This window comes from Benincasa hispida, chromosome 12, assembly GCF_027475165.1.
Source record: "Benincasa hispida cultivar pf3 chromosome 12, pf3_genome.v1.1, whole genome shotgun sequence".
Lineage (NCBI taxonomy): Eukaryota > Viridiplantae > Streptophyta > Magnoliopsida > Cucurbitales > Cucurbitaceae > Benincasa > Benincasa hispida.
In genome coordinates this window covers 65,872,192-65,889,389 of record NC_143489.1, presented here as the reverse complement: position 1 = coordinate 65,889,389, position 17,198 = coordinate 65,872,192, and the positions used below count along the sequence as shown (strand labels likewise).

At 32.0% G+C, this 17,198-nt stretch overlaps 1 protein-coding gene across 1 annotated transcript; it reads left to right on the top strand.

The window, feature by feature from the left end:
• The first annotated feature begins 2,988 nt into the window (after window positions 1–2,988).
• Window positions 2,989–4,382, top strand: LOC120092559 (major allergen Pru ar 1-like). Its single transcript, XM_039050680.1, has 2 exons — window positions 2,989–3,168; window positions 4,083–4,382. Exons 1-2 carry the CDS (start codon window positions 2,989–2,991, stop codon window positions 4,380–4,382), a joined length of 480 nt encoding a protein of 159 aa, XP_038906608.1.
• Window positions 4,383–17,198: the final 12,816 nt, after the last annotated feature.

Below are 17,198 nucleotides of genomic sequence, written 5' to 3'. Positions count from 1 at the left end.
AGGATACTACTATTGCATTGATCCAACAATCTGTAAGGATGTTGCTATTGATCTGATTCGTACCATGGACTTTGACAAGTTTGATAAGGACAATAAGATGGTTTGAGACCATCTGCTCAACCATATGACAGATTTCTTAATCGACCTGTGCATTGTCCAGAAATCTGCAAAAATAATCTAGAATACCATGGAATCCAGATATGAAAGTGACAATGTTGGCATATAAAAATATGTAGTCGGTAAATAGTTGCAGTTCCAGATGTTGGATGAGAATAGGTTCATGAATATGAAAATTTATAGCAAACATACTATTATAAGGGATAAAAATGTGCGAAATTCTTCAATCTAATGTCTTGCTTGAAAAGTTTCCTCCTTTCTAGGGTGATTACCACAATCATTTGAAGCATAAGAAGAAATACTTTACTTTACAAAAACTAATCAGTCACATGCCCACTGAAGTGACAAATAGACAGAAGGATAAGTTTAATTAATGCTAATCTTGTTGAATCTTCCAATGTTAAAGACATGTTTAAAAATAAAGGAAAACAAACAACAGAAGAAGGGTTAATTCAAGGTAGTTGGAGGACAGATTGAGAAGTTCGAATTGGTTTGTTATGTCTTTAGCAAACTAAGACAAAAATCCTTCCTGTGCACTTAGAGAAAGAGAAAGCCAGATCAAAATCCTGTTGCTACCAAACTAGCCCCACTGGCCAATGTTGTTTAAGGTGATATTATTATTGTTGTGGTCATGGAGGCAAACTTGGTGGAGAACAAATTTGTCTAGATCCTGAACACTGATGCATCAAGACATTTATACTCAAACTGGGACCTTTTTCATGATTTCTCGGATCCAGACAATGGTGAATGTGTCTTCATGGGAAACTCAACTATTGCTGGCATCCTTTGGAAATGGAAGATTTTTATTAAAACTTGCTTCTAGAGAAACTCCATCTTTTTTTATAGACAAAGAAAAACTCTATCTCTTAGTGATATATTGTATGTTCCTTCCTTGCATAGGAATTTGGTGTCGAGGAGTTTGTTAAAAGCAGGAGTGCAAGATTGTGTTTGGAGCTGACAAGCTTATCAACACAAAAAACTATGACTTTCTTGGTAAGGGATATCTGTCTGATGATCTGTTTATTTTAAATGTTGTCTATGCTCATACTTCCATGAATAAAAATGCTTCTCATTTTGCTTATATGATTGAATCCACTAATGTTTGACATGATAGATTTGAAAATGTTAATGTTGCGTCGATTAAAAGGCTTAAATTTCTCATCTTATTAATGTATCTAATTTGCAAAAAAAAAAAATTGACGCCCAATATGTGTTTGCTTGCTAAAAACTTTTTAAATCTATAACAATACGTAGTACAGAATTACTTGAGTTAATTCACATAGATCTAGCTTGTTTTTGAAACACCATGGGTAGAGTGATGAAAAATATTAGATATCATTTGTTGATGATTATTCTAAATCTACAAAATATTATCTTATAAAATCAAGGGATGAAGCTAGTAGCATGTTTGAAAAATTCAAGGTTGAAGTAGAAAATCAATTAGATAGAAGAATAAAAGGATTAAGATCTGATAGAGGAGGGGAATATAGTGATAATTTCTTTAAAGAATTTAGTGAATTAAACAGTATCATTCACGAAGTAATTGCTCCGTATTCACCTCAACAAAATGACATAGCATAACGTAAGAATAAAACCTAAAAAAAAAAAAAACAAATTGAATGCTATGTTATTGAGTTGTGGATCATCTGATAACATGTGGGGGAAGCTGTGCTTTCTACCTATTTTATTCTTAATAGGGTTCTTCATAAAAAGCTAAATAAGACTCTCTACGAGCTGTGGAAGGGTTACCTTCCTAACCTGAATTTCTTAAAAGTGTGGGGGTGCTTAACCAATGTGATATATCTAGAATTTAAGAATCCCACGATTGGATCTAAAACTCAGTTATGCTAATAACAATGCTACATATAGGTTTAAGTACTTAAGTGATTATTCATTGTGTGAATATAGAGATGCTGATTTTTTTAGCATATTTTTTTCATGATTAAAAGTGTTAATCAATCAATAAATAATTCACTTCATATTCAAATTACTAGTACTTCAAGCGTCGATCAAATGTTGGAATACCCTTTTCTTACCTCTAATAGCACGCGTGAACTAGAGCCTAAAAGAAGTAAAAGACAAAGGGTTAGTGAAAATTTTGGACATGATTTTCTAATTACTTTCTTAGTTGAAAATTCAAACGAAATAGATAATCAATTTGCTTATATGTATCTAATAGATAAGGATCCAAAAACCTATCAAGAAACTTTAAACTTTGTGACTCCAGTTTTTGGAAAGAAATAATCAGGTTTTTTGAATAATTAAATTCTTAAAATCTACAATATTATTATGAATTTATTAAGTAAACGTTTGACTAATTTGATAACATATGAAAAATTGATGGAGAGCGAAATGATCAAATAAAATAGAACAACTATAATTTACAAAAAGAACTTTTACTGGACCAACTTTAACAAATATATAAACATATATACGTTACATGGGTCATTTTATTTTATTGATATTGTTTACCCAACTCTGAACTCCATCGTCTCAATTACCTATAATATCATTGTGTCGTTACTCTATTAAATAATTTTAAGTTTTTTTTTAAAGGTGAAACTATTAGTATTTTTTTTAAAAAAATAAATCAATTTGATTAAAAAATAAATAAATAAATGACAAAGAATGCGAATTGATAGGAGCTCCATCTACGCCATTGGCATCTTCACTTCAAAAATACTTGATCAAACTTTGAATTATTAAAAAATAAATAAATATTATAATCCTTGGGGGAATTTGAAAGGGTTCCTTTCCCAACTATAAATAGAGCATACATCCATGATCCTTTTCATCACCAACCTCATATATCCAAAGCCTTTTATTAGTAATAATTTTGTTTTACTAAAGTTATCGGGTTGTGATATAGAAATGGGTGTTTTCACATATGAAAATGAAGTTGCCTCCGTGATTCCCTTGACTAAATTTTTTAAGGCATTCATTATTGATGCTGACAACCTTTATCCTAAGATTGTTCCAAATCAGCCCCAAACCGAAATTGTCGAAGGAGATGGTGGCCCTGGAACTATAAAAAAGATCACCTTCAATCACGATAATCTTATAAATTATCTTCACTAATTTAGCTGTTTATATCCTAATTAATTACAATTTTAATTTAAATTTGTTTAAAATGTTTAAATTATATTTATGCTTGTTTCATTACAATTTCTTACTCATAGTTTTAATATTAGATATTAGAGCTTTTAGCCAATTTCCAAATTAGATATAAATAAGTTTTTGAAAATTACTTTTGTTTTTTTTAGTTTTCAAATTTTTTTACTTTGATATTGTAAACACTCCTCAAATGCTAGAAGGTAGACAATAAACCACAAAAGTAACAGATGAGATGAAGGTGGTGATTTTAGACTTAATTTTAAAAACTAAAAAATAAAAGACAAGATGGTTACTAAAATGGGGCCTACATATATACTTGGGTTTTTTTTTTTTTTTTTTGAAAATTGTACTTTTTTCCCAATTTATTTACCTTAGGTTTAATTTGTTTAAGAATACTTTTGAATTCTTAGTCAAATTCTAGAAAGAAAAAAATAAAAAAAATGTAAATGATTAAAGTTTTTTTATATTAAGAAATTTTTTTGAAAAAAAAACTCTAAAAGATGTGTTTATTAAGTTAAATTTTAAATGCTTAGTCAAATTTCAAAAAAAAAAAATAAATAAAAAAGAACGAGAAAAAACTAAATAATATAATTATTTACCGATATAAAATTTAATTTTATATTTACTAAACTCATTAAATTAAAAGAAATGTTAGGAATCTTTTAGACACAAAACTAAAAACTCAACCACTCATTACATACTTTTTTCCCTTTATCTTCACAAACCTAACTAAATGTAAACATAAAAATTTATAGACTAAATCAATAATTCAACCTTCTTAAATGGAAAACTAAATTAATTTATTAATAACGTATTTTACATTCATAAGAAAATATGTATTAATTTTTATAGGAGGGCAAGTGAAAATAATAATGCACAGACTGGACATAGTGGACGAAGCATCATTGACGTACAAATACACGGTGTTAGAAGGAGATCTTATTTCAGATACTATTGACCAAATTGTTAAGGAAATAAAGGTAACTGCAGGTCCTGATGGAGGATCTATTTTGAAGAACACTAGCATTTACCACATCAAAGGAGATAACCAACTCGATAAGGAGAAGCTCAAGACCGATGAAGAAAAGGGATTGACTCTTTTCAAAATCGCTGCGGGCTACCTCTTGACTAACCCCGATGAATACAACTAAAAATAAACGCTATATATATGTGTGTTTTTATTTGGCTTGTGCCTTTCTGAAGTGTTTTAGCCTTCTTAATAAGGGACGTCGGGTTATGTGTGTGGGGTTAATTTGTATGCTTGTGAGTTGCGAATGATATTGTATTTCTCATAGAAAAATGTTATGTTTATTATTAGTTTTAATAAAATGAATTTTTCTAATTGTATTTCGATACTTTTGGTCTTACTGAGAGTTTATAGTTAGGTTGAATTACAACTTCCGTTCTTATTTAGTCTATTAAGTCTTTTATTTTTTACGTGATAAAACCTCTATGATATATTTAAAAATTTTAAAAGTTAACCGATCTATTAAAATTATATTTGAATTTTGTAATTCAAAAATGTTAAAAGTTAATTGATCTATTCGAATTATATTTGAATTTTGTGTCTAATAAAAATCTAGACTTTTAATTTTATGTTAGTATATTGGTGAATTTTTAAAAATAGTGAATAAGTCAACTATTTAGATACAAAATCAAAAGTAAAAAAATAAAAAAATAAAAACATAATCTATTAGATACTTTTTAAAAAAATTTTAAATTTATTTGACACAAAATTAAAAATTAAAAGATGAAATAATAAAATAGAAACCTTAAAATTTATGGACTAAACTTGAAATTTAATCTTTTAGTTATCATTGTTTGTAGTCCTCTTGCCATTTATCTCAACTCTCTATTGCGTGGAATTCTTTTTTTATATTTTGAGTGGAAAAGAGAACATATATATAGTTTTTTCTTAAAGAAAATTGTAGTCCCATTTTTCCCAAAAAGACTAAAACACTATTAGAAAATTACAACAATATAAAATTATTACTAAAAATGATCTTATAATATGAAAAAAAAAAAAAACAATAAAGTAAAACTAAGGGTGTCCGAGAACCTATCCTTTCTTAATACTTATTCCATGTTATAAAAATTTTGGATAGAATTGTTTGATAACTCATCCCATTTCTTGTTTCCAACTTTTAAGAAACGTTTTTAAAATTAGATGTTACAAAAGGAATAAACAAAAGTATAGTCTCAATTGAGATTGAACATATAATAGCAAAAGGAAGAGATTTGAGAATAATAATTATTATTTTATTTGTAAGGTCAACTCTTGCCCTTTTCTTTTGGACTATTTATGCAATCACATCAAGTTAATATTAATAAAAAAAAACTTGAAAACATTAATAAATATATATAACACTAGTTTCTTTATTGAATTTTTAAAATCGTTAAGAACCATCCATTTGTACGAATAATATCTTAAAACAAGATGATTTCATTTAAATTAAGCTTCACAATTTAGGAACTGAATTAAAATATACAATATTTTAAATTATGTCAAAATTATTGTTTAATTTGCTCCCATAACTATTGCAGGAATAAATAGAAAATAGTAGAGAAATTATAAAAAAACAATAAAACTAGAATAAATAGAAGATTTTACGTAGAAAACTCCAAACTCGAAGAAAAATCACCGTTCATGAAAAGAACTTCAGTATGTGAAAAATTATAGAATAATTCTATCTCCGATCCCAATTAAAAAAACATTCTTTCAAAGTTTTTATACTACTCACACCATTTTTCAACTTTGAAATGAGAGAATACACAAAGAGAATTTAATCCAAGTTAAAACACCCAAATTTAAAGTGTTTCTAACTCGGACAACTTGAAACCAAAGATATATATTCTTTTTATAGTGTTGGGAGCTCATCAGTTATTCCATGAAATTTGTCGACGTAGGACAATTATACTTTTAATACTTTGACAAAATCCAACACAAATTTCAAAACATGATTCTTAGATCATAAACATGGGGTTATATAAAAAGTAATAATTATTAAAAAAAATGTTTTTATTGTGTTCAAACTTCACAGACTGAATTCGAAAAATAATAATTATTTTTTTTTCATGACAAATCAGAAAATTTGTTTTATTTCGGAAATAAGCAACTTATAAAAGAAATTAATTATCAGTGTTTTTATTTTTGGAAACAGAATGTCAATGGCTTTGATTATTGCAGAAAATTTGAAAAAAAGATTGATGCTAAATTTTCATATTGCATCTTATAGAACAAAAGGAAAAAAAAACTAATATTTCTTAAAATTTATAAAAATGAATGAACTCATTTTCATTCAAAATTTATGCTATATCTTACATTTTTGATGTTTGCATCAATTTGGCTAAAATATCATTTGGTATGTGTAGTAGTTTACGATTTTAACTTTATATTTTCAATTTTTCAATTTTAGTCTTAATATTTTTAATAAATCTTAAATTTAGTCTGTCCAAATTAATTTTATCGAAATTAGTTAAATAATAATAATAATCTTCACGTAATAAAATATAATATATTAATACATTTTCAAAATTTATAGTGACAATGATAATGGATAAAAAAAATGAAAAAATTAGCAATAAACTAAATTTAATATTTATGAAAAGTATATATACAGTGTGTTTTTAAACCGATGACTTTTCATAATATATTTGTAAAACATTCATTAATCGATATATTGCATTTTCATTTATTTATCACAAGAATTGCAGAAAGGTCAAGGAATCAGACTGGCCGGCCACATTCTTCTACGGTCAATTCCATATTCTAATTTTTCAATGAAACAAAATGTTCTCAAAATAATAATAATGATAAAACTCATTATTTGAAGAGGAATATTGATCTCAACTTTTTTTTCACTATTATTTATCTCAATTATGTAAATCTGAATAAAAAGGCATATGGTTTGGTCAATCAATCATCATAATCAAATGCTTAAACTACTTATAAACAAAAACAAATTTGAAAACTATCCTATAACTACTCCAAGTCAAATACAAAAATTGATAAAAAAAGACTAACAATATTCTTTTTACAATGATAGACTAAGTATTATATATCACACCATTTGTATTAATATATCATCATCATCATCATCATCATCATCATCATCATCATCAACTAATTTTAGTTCAGTTCAAGTTTTTTCCATTTTCGTAGTTATGATTACACGTCAATTGTATAGTTTCACATGTCATTATCATTTCTAACTGAGGAAGGAAATATTATGATATTTCATTGAAATATTGCCAAAAAAGTATCCACAAAATCAAGTAAGTGATAGAGATATTGGGGGGTAACATTGTTTTTCTAAAAAAAATAATGAATTTATCGCTGATATCGATAATATATTGTTTTATGGATATATTTCTAGCAGCTCAATCAAATCGTGGACATATCGTTGAATTATTGTTCATATACCGCCGAAATATTTTGGTAATATTGATCATATATCTCAATATATTACTAACATGTGGTATTGTTTTTCTTCCTATGTTGTTTTTCTATCCTTTTTCCTAATTCAATTTTTTCAATCTGCCATTTTTTATAATTTTTAACTTTTCTCAAGTTTCAACTTATTTTTAATTAAAAACTTTCATTTTCAAAGAAATTGAATTTCAAAAAACTTTTAAAAAAAATCATCTATATTTATTTTTAACCTCATTTAAGCCTTTTCTATTGAAATTTCACAACACTTTACCTCAAAATTAAATTGATGTTAGTTTTGTTTCTTTTACCATATAAACCTTTCATTTCCAAGAAACAAAATTTGAAGAAAATATCATATATTGATTTTTAACTTCATTCATACTTTTTCTATTGAATTTTCACATCATTTCACCTCAAGCTTGAATTGAGGTGAATTTTTCTTCTTTTACAATCCAAAACATTCATATCCAAAAAACTAAAGTTAAGAAAATAGCAAATATTTATTTTTAACCCCATTCAATTTTTTTATTGAATTTCCTCATCATTTCACTTTTAAAACTTGAAATGATGTGAGTTTTGCTTCTTTTACCGTCCAAAATTTCTATTTTTAAAAAAATAAAATAATACAAAAACCATAGTGAATTGGAATTAGAAACTCTTTTCTATAAGAACCTTTAATTCTTAATCAATACAACTCCCAAAAATCCATTCAATTTTAACCCTAAGGATTGTGTTAGACATGAATTGCATTAAGATCAGAACTCTTGAGACAAAGAACAAGTTATTTCGTGGCCCAAGATTCTAACACTCCATAATATAGGATGATCAATCCTATCTGAAAGTTCTTGGCATGCAATTCAATACATGAATTGCAAAATTCAAGAAGCTCTCCCGTGTTGAAAGAAAAATTTCAAAGGTCAAATCTCAATTCATCGTAAAAACTATTCAAACACAACCTAATGGCAAGACTTTATATAGCCTCCCAGTGAAACCCTAATGCCACGTCATTAATCATAATAAAATGTTAAAAATACCCCTACTTAAGATATCATGAAAATTGAAACATACTAAAATTACATCAAAATTATTAAATAAAACATAAATTATAGTAATTTGGTGCCTTTGACAGCTCATATCATAAAATAAACACCCATAATTTTTCCTATAAATACCTCCATCGAATTACTTCTTCCACACCTATCTCAAATCTCAAGTTTTCTAATCTTCCTCTCATTTTCTCTCAAGCCCTCTCTACTTGTAGAGTTCTCATTTTCTTCTTTCTTTTTTTCATTATTTTATGTTATGTTTAATGTAATGGTTTTTGTATCGTTCATATGTTTAATGTTATGATTTTTGTATTCTTATTATATTGTGTTATGTTGTGTAATATAAGTCTAATACTATGATTTGTGTATCCTGTTATGTTATGTTATATGAGCTTAGAATTATGACTTTTGTATCACTATTATGTTATATATGTTTTAATTATCTACATTCTTCAAAGCATTGTGTTAAATCCCTAATTTTATACACATATAAACGAATTAGAAAGAAAGGAATTGCACGAAAATGGCTGCAAAAGTTGTTGGGGAGGAGGAGAATCGTTGAGGGACAACATAAAGCTGTTATAAAAGGAAAGTGTGGGAATCAGTGAAGGCAGATTGTTTTTTGTAGAGACTGATAGATGCTTTTAGAGGAGAGGAGCACCAACTCTCTCGAATGTGCTGGTTTTGCTATTTATGTTTCCTATCTCTTGTCTTTAGTTTTACCTTATTGAATTATCCTGATATTTTGGTTGTTGTTCCCTTTTTAAGACTTATAATAGTGACCTTGGTCCTCTTTATTATCAATATCAAAGCTATCAGAGCAATGAGCTCTATTTTACCATATTTTTTGTTGGGCTTTACTGAGTGCAGGGAAGGAAGAACCTAACAAATTGGTATCAAAGCTGATATCTTGGAGCGAACAAGGTTAATGACTCAGAAACAAATGTAGGAAATAGTGGAAATGAACGAGAAAGAGATCTTCGAGATGAAGGACATGATTCCAGGCCTCTTAAAGAGTTGAGAAGCTTATTGAAGAGGTGAGTGAGAACAGTTCGACTCACAAGAATGAAGAATCAGAGACCTCTGATAGGACTCGTCTCAAGTTGTAGGGGAAGGTCAATGAGGTAGACTCATCTCTAAACCAAAGAGTTGGAGAATCTAATAAGAGTAAGTATAAATGCTTAGAGGTGCCTATTTTCTTTGGCAAAATCTAGAATACTAGGTCTACAGAGTCTAGCACTACTTTGATATAAACAAAGTCAGTGACGTTGAGAAGGTGAAGGTGGTTGTAGTTAACTTTACTCTTGATGAAGTTGATTGGTTTCTTTGGAAGCATAATCGCAAGGCAATCAACACTTGGGAAGAACTGAAGAAGAGGATGTTTGAATGCTTGAGACTTACTGGAGAAGGGAGTTTGGGGCCACGATTGATATGGATTAAGCAGAATGGAACATATACCGATTACATGAAGAAGTTGGTAACCTTTTCAGCACTCTTATCGCATATGGCAGAGAGTGTTCTCAAAGACGCCTTTGTAAATGGGCTTGAATTAGTGCTGCAAGCGAAAGTAATTAGATTGCATCCTTCGACACTGGATGAATGATGCGGGAGGCCTAGTTGGTGAGTGATAGAAACTTGGCCCTAAAGCTAGCCCTATCTGATTTAGGTATTGTTGGGTCGTAAAAAAAAGAAGCCTAAATTGGTAAAAGGGAGAATGCATCCACTAACAAGTCGAACGTAAAAGGGAACGAAACCATGGTGATGAGGAAAATTTCAATTCCGAAGAAGTTATGCAAAAAAATATCCTTCGATGAAACGATTTTCCGACAATGAATTTTGAAAATGGTTGGATAAGGGTTTATGTTTTCAAGTATTCTCTTGGACACGGATGTAAAGTGAGGGAGAATTGTAAACTTCTGTTGTTTATCGCAAATAAGGAAGAATAATCAAAGATTAATGAGGTCAAAGAAGAATAAGAGAAACCTGATATGAAAGCCATCGAAGTAAATGAAAATGTTGAAATATTCCTAAGATTGATGCTTGGATTTTCTGCGAAGGGGACAATGAAATTGAACAGTTCTGTGAAGGGAAAAGAGTTTATCATGTTGATCGGTTATGGTGCGACTCACAATTTTGTCCATCACAAAATTGTGGAGGATTCGAATGTACCAATAATAGGGAATGCGAAATTTGGAGTGATTATTGGAAATTGCACCGTGATTCAAGGAAGAGGAATCTGCAAATCAGTGGAGGTGAAATTTTCAAAAATCATAGCAACAATCGATTTTCTTGCCATTGATTTAGGGCAAATGGATATTGTTGATGCAATGGTTGTGTACAACAGGAACCGTGGGAGTTCATTGGTCGTCCTTAATGATGTTCTTCACATTAAGGAATTCTCAGGTTATGTTGCGAGGGAATCCATTCTTGACGAAATCTGATGTTTTTTAAAGCATTATAAAAAATTTGATGGGAAGAAGATTAAGGATTCTTAATTGAGTTCTAGAACCTAGATATTGAAGATAATGATGATGTTTTAATTGACTCTGAGGAGAAAAAGGATGAAGAATTACCGTTGATGACTTGTTAAAAAAAAGTGAAGATGTGATCGAGATCTGTAACTTAGATTTGATGAATGTCTCTATCCTAGGCATACACATAGCGATATATGATGTATGAGACAAGTCCATGTCCCCGTAACTAGTTCCCCGACAACGACGCCATAAATTTGTAACTTAGTTTTTATGCAATGATATGTGATACTACTTCTAGATATGCGTTATTTATGAGAATCTAGTAGTATTCTCTGTGTTGTCACAAGTTTTCTTGCATTGGAACTAAGTATAATTCCACCGCAAGTTTCTCGGGGTGATCCGAGGTCAAACACAGGGACTGTTTGAGGTTATTGTGTTATGTTTGTTATACATGCGACCAGGGATTTTTCAATTTATAAAAAAGTTGTTATGTACAAGAATATAAACATGCGATAAAGTAAAGTAAAGCGGCAAAGTTGCGATAATAAAATGAATTGCGTTAAAGTAAATTGCGATAAAGTAAATCTAATCTAAGATGATACAAGATACAAGTTTTGACTTTGAAGAATATAAAAAGATCGTGTAATACAGCGGACCGTTAGGTTAGCAGGGTGCCGCGGTTTGTGAGCTTTAAGGACTTAGCGCCATGACAAGTGGTATCAGATTGCATTGAATGCCCCACAATCTGAATCAAAGAGGATGGGTTAAGGAGAAATTCGGGACGAAACCAGAGTGGATCTGCGGCAAAGCGGCACCTCCGGGGGTATTAGGCTTGTGCTGTGCCGTCATTTCGGATTCCCGGCCTATTTCAGCACTAGTGAAATGGAGTGAATCACCCAGATCTTGAATCAACTAGTGGATCATCAAATCAACACAGGGACCCAATGCATTCTCTAGATGAGTTGGGAGCTGGGGCAGCCCGCACGCGACCCATACCAATCCTACACTCCTTTCTCCTATTCTTTATCACTTCTTGGAAATCACGAAGAGGAACTGGATCTAAGTAGCACTAAAACCGTTAGGCATGAAAGCGATAATTCATTTTTCGAATGGAAACTACCACTGAATGTCGTAGAGAATTTGGAAGTATTCGATATCGTTCATAAAATGATGCGATGGTAAGTCTCATGTGTGAAACAGAAAGAGAAAAGATAATTATTACAAACATCACAAGTTCCTTAATTACGTTAAAGCATAAATACGGTTCCGCTTTTTCCTTGGCGTACACCTCTCGGTGATCGGCCGCGTTCCAACATCTCTGTGGTGAATCAGGGACGAATGTAATGAACGCAAGGTTGCTTCCATCTCTGGAAGTACTTCTTGCTTTAGTTAACGCATTCTTCTAACCTTTTCTCGATAGATCAGAATGGCATCTTCACTTTTGCTTTCACAGGTGAAGATGCCGTCTAGCATGATTTAGCTAAACGCATTTATTTCTTTAGTACAGATTAAGTTACTTGTTTAATTCATATTAATTACCAAGGGATTAAGAAGACTTTATGGAGAAAACGATAAATGGAGGAACGGAAATAGACAGAGAATGGGATATGAAAACGATCGAGACATTCAATATTTCTATTCAGCATCCAATACATGATTTGTGAATGAAAAGATTAAGAAGATGAAATACAGTGATGAATAGAGTTAGAAACAAATACAAATAAACGCCAACATCTTGGCGCTGATCTGGATGGAGATTTCTTGTCAATGTGGATGGATCGTATGGAAGGATGAGCTTCCCTCTCAAGCTTACTCAACCAGTAGTAGGGATCTGAGTATAGAGCTTCATGGCAGGGATCTGGCAGAATCGTACTGAGACTCACCTCTCGGCCTTGTATCTTTTCTTCCCAGATTTCTTCCGATCAATACTCAGCTCAGCCTCTCTCTCAATAATCCAGCAACAATTAGCCCTCGTATCAATTATTCCTGTATCAAGTATATCTTCTCTGAATTCTATGGGGGTATTTATAGGTGAAAAGCTTTGATTCTCGGCTGGTGTACCTCACTTCTTGTTATGGAAATTTCGAAGATGGAGGAATAAATATTCCTTTTGTTATGCAATCAGACCATCAAATCTGCACAACGGTTAGTTGTACACGTGTTGCAATCCTCCGCCTTTGTGTTGCTCATTTGCATCTTTCGATCGGATGCTCGCATGCGGGGTTGTTTTTATTACCGCATGCGGTTGATATTCAGCTCGGGATAGACTGTCGCATTGCACCGTCATTGTGTTAATCGTCTTTTCATTGTTGATTGACGGGCACAATGTGATAGAGATGCGTTGTTCAGTTTCTCGTTGAGCCTTGATCGCAAGCGGTGACTTGGTTTCCTGCAAAACAGAGTAGAAATATCTTCTTCTACCATCTTAATGATGTTAGTGGGTGTAATTGCGATAATTTATAATTATTGTATTTTTTTAGTTAATTTTCATACAATCAACACATATTTTCTCTCTTTTGGTTGCAATATCTGAATAAGGCAGCATAAATAGCTTCTATTTCTACAAGTTATCACACCCCCAAATTTAGATATATGCTTGTCCTCAAGCATATCTTCTACTAAGGCAATAAAGCTTAATTCCTATCCTATATTTTTGCATCGATTGGTTGGTCTGAATGTTACACTTAGGCACATTACTTTACAACGCAATTTTCTTCTATCATTGCTAATTCTTAACAAAATCGTACTTTATTCTTCTACATAACAAATTTCTACTAAAAAATGCTTTTCTAGTTTTTTTTAAAATATAATGTTTATTTCTTCTTTGTCAAAACAACTCGATGTATCTATATGCGGTGGTCAAACTTTGCGTCATTTATTTAAAGACCGTTGGTCATGGTTACACTCTTCGTTTTGGCTTATTTCCACGGGTGTCATGCAAACATCCAACTACGGTTGTTGTACCAATTTCCAACTTTAACTCATGATAATCAGAGGAGTTGTCTCTTGCATTTATTTTTCCTTTTTTTTTTTTTTTTCATATTGTGTTATTCTTGGAAACCCACCTTTGTTTTGGCTTGCTTCCACGGGTGTCATGCGAACATCCAACTATGAGCAGGCTCCTTTCACAACTATACTCTTATCAGGTTGGGAATGCTTTTGAGGTTTTCCCTTGCACTGACATTGGAGCTTTGTATGATTTTTTTTTATGAAAGAAAATGAATGCATATTCTTAAATATTGCATATTCTTGATCTCATCTGCTCAGACCTTCCCCACCCCCAAATTGAAAGATGAGCAAGGTCCTCATTGCGTTGCTTGGATAGACTAGACAAACACTTAGAATAAAATTTCAAAAAGAAAGTTTGAGCTGAACTTTGAGAGATAAAAGGTAAAGTACTGCTAAGCAAAGAATTAACTAAGTGTTAGTCAGAATTTACAAAGTATGGGAAATATTTCTAGGTATAAACAGATATTACATCATGGCAGCGCAATGAATAACACAAAAGTAAGAGATTCAGAACATCGCAAATATTGACAAAGGATGATAAAGAAAAAGGCACAGGTAAAAAGGAGTGAATATGTACTCATTTGTATTTAATATTAACAAAGTATACAAAGAATTAAAAATTAACACAATACAAAATTTTTGCCGAAACAAAGAATCAAAGAATTTCGTTAACTTATTGAATATGATTCAAATGGGTGCACACTAAAAATTAACACCGCACTTCTATTAACGCAAATACATTTTTGTTAAGGACGGGCAACGACGCATACACCCCTTAACTAAACACATTTCTGGAGGATACCTCAATATAGTGCATTTAGCTAAGGACGGGTAAAGGACATATATGCGTTCAACACCCCCCTCAACGCAATGCATTTGGGTGTAATGGACGCAAGTTGTCTCTTGTTAACACACTATGTACCCATCATTGCGTTACATACCAGTTTTTAATTTTCTTTTTAATTCATAAAAAACGCAAGTCGAAAAGACTTTGTGGTGCCTAATGTTTCATCCAATTATTCAAAAAAAATTAAAGAACATTGCTACTAATTTATACAAACTAAAAGAATTAAACATGATATGAAAAATTAAATTGAAAAGAATTTCCAAAAACATTAAATGCTACTTCTAAAAAAAACAGTAAATAACATGATTTAGAGAGCAGTAAAAGAAAACTGTAAGGAAAGCAAGTAAACATAGATAGGGATGCTGATTGAAAGAAGTTCTCAGAATTACCGCAACCGCTTCCCCCACAAGTGGTTTAATCCTGCTTGCCCAGTCAATGGTGTCCATGTGTCACTCGAAGTCACCTCCGTAGTACGACTTAATCCATTGACCATTGACTTTAAATGCGTTGTTTCCGTCTAAGGTTGTTAGTTCCACTACTCCATGAGGAAAGATAGCCTTTATTTTGAATGGCCCAGACCAGCGAGATTTCAACTTTCCTGGGAACAATCGCAAATTAGCATTAAATAGTAATACCTGTTGACCTTCGGTAAATGTCCGATCATTTATGCAGTCATCATGCCACTTTTTGGTTTTCTTCTTATAGATCTTGGCATTTTCATAGGCGTCCCTTCGCCATTCGACCAACTGATTCAATTGTAGCTTCCGGACTTTTCCCGCACTTGCTAAATCAAACTGCAGCTTCTTGCATGCCCACATCGCCTTATGTTCCAACTCGAGTGGTAGATGACAAGCCTTTCCGAAGACTAGGGCATACAGGGACATGCCAATTGGTGTTTTATAGGCAGTCCTATATGCCCACAGTGCTTCATCAAGCTTGGGTGACCAATCCTTCCTGGAAGTATTGACTACCTTATCCAAGATAGTTTTGATCTCTCATTTAGAAATCTCTGCCTACCCATTAGTTTGTGGGTGATAAGCAATTGCAACTCAATGGCTGAAGTTAAATTTAGTCAACAGGTTGGCTATTATGCGGTTGATAAAATGAGAGCCCTCATTGCTGATTAAGGCCCATGGCGTCCCATATCGAGCAAAAATATTCTTCTTAAGAAACTTCGCCACTGTGGCCGCATCATTCTTTGCACATGTGATAGCCTCAACCCATTTTAATACGTAATCAACTGCAACCAAGATATAATAATGACCTTCTGATGGTGAAAATGGGCCCATGAAATTAATTCCCCAAACATCAAATAATTTCACTTCTAAGATCAGTCAATGGAATTTCATTTCTCTTTGACAAATTCCCCGTTCTCTGACATCTGTCGCATTGCACAACGTGGGCTTGGGCATCCTTGAACAGTGTTGGCCAGAAATAGCCACACTATAGAACCTTTGCGGCAGTCCGCTGCCCCCCAAAGTGTCCTCCGTAAGGGTGAAACATCTCTAGAATGTGTTTGACTTCGTGCTCAGGAATGCATCGACGTAATATATGATCAGAACCAAGTCGATATAGGAATGGATCATCCCAAAAATAAAATTTGACATCATGTCTTTGCTTCTTCTTCTGCTGGTAAGTATAGTCGTCTGGTATTTGACAGCAAACAATGAAATTCACGATGTCTGCATACCAGGAAACATTAATACCTACTGACATCAGCAGCTCATCGGGGAATCTTTCTTCAATATCTTTTTCTTTACCTTGAACCTCGCAATTCTCCAATCTTGAAAAATGATCCGCGACTTGGTTCTCAGTGCCCTTCCGGTCTTTGATCTCTAGGTCAAATTCTTACAGTAGCAACACCCACCGTATAAGCCTTGGTTTTGCATCCTTCTTTGTTATCAAATACTTGACCGCAGAGTGATCCGTATACACCACAACATTTGTTTCGATTAAGTATTGTCGAAATTTCTTCAGTGCAAATACCATTGCGAGCATTTCCTTCTCTGTGGTTGTATAGTTCTCCTGCCCATCATTAAATGTTTTACTTACATAATAAATAGGATGCAATACCTTGTCCTTTTGCTGACTCAATACTACGCCCACAGCATATCCGCTCGCATCACATATCAATGCAAACAGTTGCGTCCAGTCCGGTG

Bases quoted from the DNA above. Each gene is read 5' to 3' on its own strand.
- LOC120092559 (XM_039050680.1), top strand. From the start codon at position 2,989: ATGGGTGTTTTCACATATGAAAATGAAGTTGCCTCCGTGATTCCCTTG. The intron at 3,169-4,082 runs GATAATCTTATA...TTAATTTTTATA, and splicing joins AAAAGATCACCTTCAATCAC to GGAGGGCAAGTGAAAATAAT.